The sequence below is a fragment of the Aythya marila genome (genome assembly GCF_965140915.1).
Source record: "Aythya marila genome assembly, chromosome: 2".
Taxonomy (NCBI): Eukaryota; Metazoa; Chordata; class Aves; order Anseriformes; family Anatidae; genus Aythya; species Aythya marila.
Genome location: NC_139043.1, coordinates 1,120,682 through 1,128,025, shown reverse-complemented (window position 1 = coordinate 1,128,025; position 7,344 = coordinate 1,120,682). Strand labels below are relative to the sequence as shown.

The following is a 7,344-nucleotide window of genomic DNA, read 5'->3' as shown; positions in this document are numbered from 1 at the left end:
TACATTTTAATGCCATTTTATTAGAAATCATGCAAACTTTAATATAAAAAATACAAGTGCAATAAGAATCTTTGTGTGTAAATACAGATTCCGGGTTATCGTGTCATTGTCGGCTTTCCCAAAGAAATATTCCCACAAGCATGAGAAGCTGCAGGCTTCCCTCTGTCCCCTCCTTTGATCAGCTCCCCCTTAGCACACGCCTGGTTCAGTTGACTTTGATCCCAGTGTTTTGTTACTCCGCCCTTTTTTTTTTTTTTTTTTTTTTTTTTTTGCTTTAAATTAGTTTGACGACCCAAGAACGCTTCTTTCTTTTTTTTTTTTTTTTATTTACATTTCTTTTTTTTTTTTTTTTTTTTAGTGTCATTTGCAACATCAAACGAGGAGCTCAAGAGCCTCAAAGAGCTAACGTCTAGCCATCCCCTCCCGAGTCAGAGCTGCAGCTCCCTGGCCCTACAAACCTGCCGGCCCCAGCGGGGCGCTGCCCCCATCTCCAGCCCTCCGCAGACGTCCCGCGACCCCCTCCTCGTGCCCCAGGCGCAGGGTGGCCGCCCCGTCCTCCCCGCGGCCCCCGCCAGCGCCGTTCAGCCTGACGGCGTGGTTCCCCAGCCGTCAGCCCCGGTTAAAACGCCACACGCACCACACACCTGCTTGCCTCAGAACTCCCGGCCTGCGTTAACCTGCAACTCCACCGCCAAAGCAGCCTCTCCTGCCCTTCCTCCAGACCTCGGGGCCCCGGCTGGAAAAACAGCCAGGGCTTTGGCTGTGCGAGTTAATAAATAAACAAACCGTCTTTGCCTTGCTAAGCCACAGAAGGTGCTACGGCATCCTCTAGGGCTGGTGGTTTGGCCCTACAGGAGGTTTTTTTTTGTTTTTTTTTTTTACGAGCATCGATTCGACTCGTTGCAGTCAACACAGGCTTCATCTGATCTGTTACAGCAAGGAGTTTTCCTTTAACACATTCTTGTGCCTTTCATTTCAGACATGGCTTAATCCCATGAATTTTGCTCCATCGTTTTTAAAATATTAAAAAAAAAACAACAACAAAAAGTTACAATTGCTGGATATGTCAATAAGAAGCCAGCACTGCAGCAGCGGTTAATGTCTCTACTCTCCTACGGTTAGGAAAAGAAGGAAAGAGAAAAAGGAAACTTAGCATGGGTTGGTAGCACGATAAATCATCAACACATTGTCACAAAGAATAAAAGGCTAAAGTCAACAGTTAAAACAGCCTAACGTGTGTGTATAATATATATCATCATCAAACAGGGGCAGCAGAAACTGAAGCAGCAAGGAGGAAAAGTTTTTTTTTTTTCTTAAAAAGAAAGAAAGATCACAGCTTATCCCTGTTAACTCTGGCCTGGCTTCAGCCACCAGCAGCGTGGGCGCGTTTCTCCCCGAACCTCCGCTCGCCAGCCCCGGACAGCGGCCGTGGGCTGGGTGCCGACCCCGAAACACGGCCACCACTCCCTCTAGGGTCCTCCTAAAAGCCAAAGGGACGAGGCGAGGAGAGGGAGCGAAGCCCTTCCCAGCCCCAAAAGGGCCCAAAAGCTGCCACGCTCGGGCAGGGGGTGCGCGGCCAGGACGCTCCCGTGCCCACGGCCGCCCAGACGGCGCCGAGCCGAGAGGCAGCGCCGCCGAAAGGGACGCTAGCCCTGCTAAACGCTGTCCCCTTCCCACCTGAAGCCAGACGCCGGGTTAAGAGAGCCAAGCTGCGTTACTGGGGGGGGGGAGAGCGAGGGAGACGGGGCGGGGAGGGGGTCACAAGCCTTGCTGAGAAAGCGCTGCAAGGGGAGCTGGCTGTTGCAGCGGTGACAAGGAGGCGACCGAGCCCAGGCTCTCGCTGACGGATGTGCTACGCCAGGGGGAGGTGCTGCTGGAAAGGTTTTGGGGTTTGGAGACGACGATTTCCGCTCCGTGGTCTGTTCGAGCCTTGGCCTTCTCACGGAACGTCAGCTTGTGAGATTCAATCTGCAGCGACACAAGGGCAGGTGAGAAGGGGAAGGGTCGGGAGAAGGAAAAGAGGAGGAGAGTGGGGGGGGGGGAGGGACAGGAGGGGAACGGAAGACGATACCATAATGTCATCATTAGATGCCTGGAAGATAAAAGGCAATTTTCTCAATTAAAAAAAAGGCAGAAACCCTGCAGACATCGATACAAAACAGTTCAACTTTTCAGCTTACAGCGGTGTGACCGGTGCTCCCGGGCGGCTGCTCTGCCCCTGCTGCAGTGCTCTCCCCGTCCCACCCGGCAGAGTGCGTAGAGAGAAGGCACAGGCACTTACTTGTTTCTTGTATCTGAGTCTCGAAGCTCTGAATTTCCCTTTGGTCACCACCGCCCAGGGCAGTGGGCACTGCCGGCCCTACGCCATTCTCCCGCATCTCACTGCCTGCCGGGGCCGCCGGCACCTCTCCGTTCTGAGGGGCTGGCGGGAGCTGCCCTGGCTCCACGCTCCCCTCAGCCTACAAGGAGACAACGGGGTGGGGAGGACGACAGGACGAGTCGATCAAAAATGGGGCTGGGGGAGGAAACGTGGCTCCCCCGAGCCCCCTCTGCCCTCCCCAGCTGCCGAGACGCGCGCGGGGACCGGGGTTTTTTTGGGGGGAGGCAGCGACCCCCTCGGTTCCCCGGAAAGTCGCCGTCCTGACTGGCTCCCAGTGCCCCAGCACCCATGGCCTGGTGGCACCGAGCTGTCCCTGCCAGCTCGTCCCAGCACGGCCACGGGGTAGGAGCTCAGCCCCCGTAACACTTGGGTGAGGGAGGAGGAGAGACAGAGGCAGGGCAGGTAACAGGGCAGCGAGCTACGGGGTGGAGAGCAAGCAGGGGGGTTGAGCAGATCCCAGTGAAGCAGAATGCTTTGTGTGGGTGCCTTTATGCAGCAGACCCTAAGGATACGTGGATCCCAACCCCGGCTTTGTAGGAGGATGCTGGACCCTCGAGGACCTGCGCTGGCTGGGGGCTGGGGGGAGCAGTGGGGAAATGCTTTGGTGTCTGCATCAAGGCTCAACGCCAGAGCTAACAGAAAGAAATGGGTGAGAGTGCCACGGACAGACTCTGCACCCGTGGAGACAGCGGGAAAAGCAGGCTAGCTCTGAACAGGGAAGATTTTAGCAGGTTCACGACAACCCTCCTTAAAGCAGAGAGCAGCCTCCAGCACGCTGAAGAGCCAGGATTCAGCACAGAAAGCTCCCCGTCCCTACCAACACACCGGGTACTCTACAGCTACCTCCAGCTCTTCACTGAGCCCAGGCTGAATTTTACACAAAGGGTTGGAGAGTCCCACAGTGTCCCCAAACACCCTGGCAGCCCCCTCTCGCCTTGAGGTGGGGACGGCTGAGCACGTACTAAATACCCTCGTGAGCTCTGCTGCCCTTCAGGACAGGGATTATTTATTTCTTCCAAGGGCAGGCAGCATTTAACACAATGGCTCAAGCCAGCCGAGCCCGAGGCCCTGCCGTGACACAAAAGTGCTGGAACAAAGCCACGGGGGCAGCCGAGGGCAGCCGGTGGGTAGGGGGACGTTCTGCACCTCCACCGGGCGCTCCTGCTGGGGGAACAGAGTCCCATTTGTGACGCCGGAGCACGGGATTGGTTTTGCTGCTGCTGGGGCCAGCAGGCGATTCGGAAGCAGCGGTGTTTCAGAGAAAAGCCCCAGCACAAGCGAGTGTACCTAAAGGCAATCCCCAGCACTGCTCTGATCACTGCGTGGCGTGCTAGGTCAGGCCCACACATCCATCACGCAGTCACTCGAGCAGGGGAATTGCCCTCCCCGAAGAGCAGATGTCTCCTTGCTGCAGCGAGACCTACAACCTGCAGAGCTGAGGCTGGGGGGCAGCTGGAGTTAGGCTTTCGCGGGGAGAAGCGGTGAATCACACTGACAAGAACACACGATCCTTTCTTGCCCTCCTACCGAGGGCCTTTGGGCTGGGCTGCGGCGCAGAATCCGGCTGACAAGTGCTCCCGAGAGCTGCAAGGTGCCATTTCCCAGCACAGGGTGCCCCGAGTTCATCAGCTTTACTGGGGGGAAGAGGGAAAGGGGGGGAAGAGGTCCCAGCAGGCCACATGCAGCAGCTCTGACAGCTTACAGAGCAATCCCTGCTCTCGGGTTCTTAGAGGAAGGATGCAAGTGCACGGGGGCAGTACGAGCCCTGCAGGAAGCCCATTCAGGCAGGCTGCTGAGTGGGCTCACAGCTCTCTGCTTTTCAGTTCATACTTACTCCTGGGGTTGACAAAACAGAGGCCACAGCAATAAATCGATGGCTATAAAAGGCTGGGGGTGGAGAGGCTGGGCTACATGAACAGCAGGACAAGGAGAAGAACCAAATTTAAACCCTACCCTGCTGTACCAGAGCTGGCTGCACCCACCTTCACTGTTCCTCCTGCTGGCAAGTGTCCCACGTTGTCCAGAGAACCCACTTTGGCCTGGGCCTTCTCCTTGAAGTTCAGCTTCTGGTTCTCAATTTTGACGTCTCCTCCCCCTAGAACAAGATTGCGTGGGGTGAGTTTATCAACGCCTCCAGAAGAGTCCCACTTCAGATCTGTTTAAAAACTGGCGGGACCCAGGTTGGCAATTTCCACCCGTGCAGGCACACCGGGCTGCAGGGCAAAGCCCTGGAGGTGCCGTCAGGTGGGGACAGCCACACGTCCTACAAGTTACCCACTGTCTGCATCCCGTGCCAAGGCTGCCATCAGCTCAGCCCATCTGCAAAGTCCCTGGTGCTGGGAGATTTCTACCCCTTTTCCTTCACCGTGTGCCTTTGCTCACGATTCCCACTCCTACTCCATCACCAGCAGTTGCACGGCTGCCTGGTCTGACAGCTCCCTCCCCGACACACAAACCCTCGTGCCACTGCCTGCCTGCACTCAGGGGATGGCAGTGCCAGCAGGGAGAAGCCAAGCTTGGGAAATGGAGAGAGGCCTCGGGTTCAGGAGATCCTGAAGGTCAGTAAAACAACCAGCAAGATTTCCCTGGGTTTAGAGTGCTGCAGTTCCTGTTAATAAACTAATAAGGTGCGTGCCATCCGTATTCCAGTAGGTTTCTCAGAAAACTATTGAAATATTACTGAGCACAATTTGCTTCCCAGTGCCATCATTAAACACCCAGCAGCTTTGCCTGGCCAGTTGTGGAAGCCAACGGATTTGGTTCATCAAGGTCAGTTAAAACATTTGACAACAGAGAGTTCTGGACGGGTTCCTCTGCTTTAATCACCCTGGACAAGAGCAGTCCTTGTTGCAGGGAGCTTGTTATTACAGAGTGCTGAGCACACAGAGGTCATGCTGGTGGCACCACGTTCTCAAACGGGAGCATTTGGAGGCGTTGAACCGTGCTGCTCCGTGTGCAAGGAGCTTTCAACCTACGGGGCTGCAGAAAGGCTGCAGGGAACTCCCAGGAGCAGACAAGGACAGGCCTGTGGGAATTGTCTGCAGCTTTGGTCAGTGAACTTTGTCCCTCGCCCACCAATTTTTGGTTGCCTGTCTTGCCGTGCAGATAGCTGTCCTCAGATATGGACACACCTGCAGAAATCATTACGCTGGCTGTGCTTTGGGATGCCACAAAGGCACAGCTCAAACAACCTGCCAGCAGCCACGGCAGCCTGAACTTGAGACTTGCTGGCACGCCAGCTGCTCATGGCTTGGTTGGGAAACCAAGGACTCACAGGAGAGCAACTGCTGGGTTCTCAGTGGGGAACAAACAATTCCTGCACACCCATCCTATAATATGTTGTTAGAGAGCCAAAAGTGTTGTCTATCAGACAGGAGCTGCTACAGAACTAAAGGCTAAACGTCCCTCGTATCTGCCTTGAAGGCCTGGAGGGAAGTTACTGCATCCTTCTGTGGCACCTTGGTCCCCAAAGCCTCTGGGAGCACCAACAAAGCTCTCTCACTCCTCAAGCAGTCGTGCTAATTATCTGCTTTGTCAAACGGGGTGGAAAGAGAACGAAGCCAAAGACTTGCAGCTTCTGCAGACAAATCACGAGGAAATGGTAAAATTTCTACCTGGCTTATGCTTGATATTCGCTTTCGAGCCACACTTGGAGGACACTTTGGAAAGGTCAACTTTCTTGTTCTGGATCTGCACCTAAAAGACAAAAAGAAACAGCTCAGCACAAAGAAACATTTCCTGGGAATCTGGAGGCCAAGGCAGCATCTCATACCTCGTCAGGCTTAAAGAACCTGCACCCCTTCTCCTCTGGATGGGTTTTCCTTACCCATTGCCCAGCCAGCACACGTCAATGCTAGAGAAGGCCTTAGCACTAGTAAATGCCTGGACCAGCCACAAGTGGTTAATGTGAGCAGCCTTAAACTGAGACCAGATAAAAGCTAACAAAGGACCAGCAACCAGAAGCAACTCTTGAGCTCATGGGTATGTCCACGGAACCAAAAACACCGGCAGAGGGACCAAAACAAGCCAGTTTCATTGCCACGTTCCCCAGACTTTCTGCTCGTGGCCTGGGCAGCTTCAGAGTCACCAGGACATCCATCCATCCATCCATCCATCCATCCATCCATCCATCCATCCATCCATCCATCCATCCATCCATCCATCCATCCATCCATCCCCTCATGGCCACCCTTGCTGTAGGGCCAGAAATGTGTCACCAGCTTTTTTTTCTCTACCATTTTCAACGTGTCTGTTCCCAGCCTCCTCACTGTGCTCTTCCCTCCCTGCCAAGGACAGGACACCAGCTAGGATCATCGTGCCCTGGTGGAACAAATGGCTTGAACAAGGAACAAGTGGCTTGAAGAAGGACCAAATGGCTCTCTCCTAGTAGTGTTTCCTTTAACCTCATTCCACCAGTGACCAATATCAGTGTGGAAAACCTCCCACGAAAACAATACAGGGTGATGCACTCAGGAAATCACAACGTGTTCATGACTCGGTAAGTGATCTTCTTCCAAGTCAACAATGAGCCAAATGTCACAGCACGGTGCGTCAGGACTGGTTTCAATTTGGGGAGAAGTGTCTTCTCTGAGGTAGGACAAAGCTGAAGTCAAAATGTCTTAGATTTGATGTCCTTTTGCTCTAAAAATATTTCGTCTCTGACCCCTGGATCTTCTAGACACTACGTGAATTGTACAGAGCCCCACTTCTGACATCTTGCAAATTCTCCTGCAGCTCCAGGTGGATGTAAGATTCCTCTATTCTGGAATTAACCTCTGCACAACTCCTTCTAAATCTCTCATTTCACACAGTCGTAGGATAATTTAACTGGAAGAAACCTCTGGAGCTCACCTGGTCCAGTGAGAAGTCGTGAAATGTCAGGTGGAAATGTCTAGCATCAAACTTTCTGTGGGAAAAATCCACAGGCATTTTGTGTGTGTGTCTTTTGTTGTTGTTGTTTATTT

At 53.7% G+C, this 7,344-nt stretch overlaps 1 protein-coding gene across 9 annotated transcripts in view; it reads right to left on the bottom strand.

Annotated features, from left to right (window-relative positions):
* The window catches only part of MAP4 (microtubule associated protein 4), a 142,467-nt gene continuing 135,123 nt past the window's right edge, over positions 1 to 7,344 (bottom strand). For 8 of the 9 annotated variants that reach the window (XM_082752373.1, XM_082752377.1, XM_082752380.1 and 5 more), the window contains 5 exons: positions 5,995 to 6,076; positions 4,363 to 4,475; positions 2,282 to 2,459; positions 2,072 to 2,092; positions 1 to 1,968 (listed from right to left, as the gene is read on the bottom strand). In XM_082752373.1, coding sequence (XP_082608499.1) covers positions 2,085 to 2,092; positions 2,282 to 2,459; positions 4,363 to 4,475; positions 5,995 to 6,076 — 381 coding nt within the window. In that variant the 3' untranslated portion in view covers positions 1 to 1,968; positions 2,072 to 2,084. The remainder of the gene's footprint in view (positions 1,969 to 2,071; positions 2,093 to 2,281; positions 2,460 to 4,362; positions 4,476 to 5,994; positions 6,077 to 7,344) is intronic. The other variant, XM_082752374.1, reaches the window with a different exon arrangement.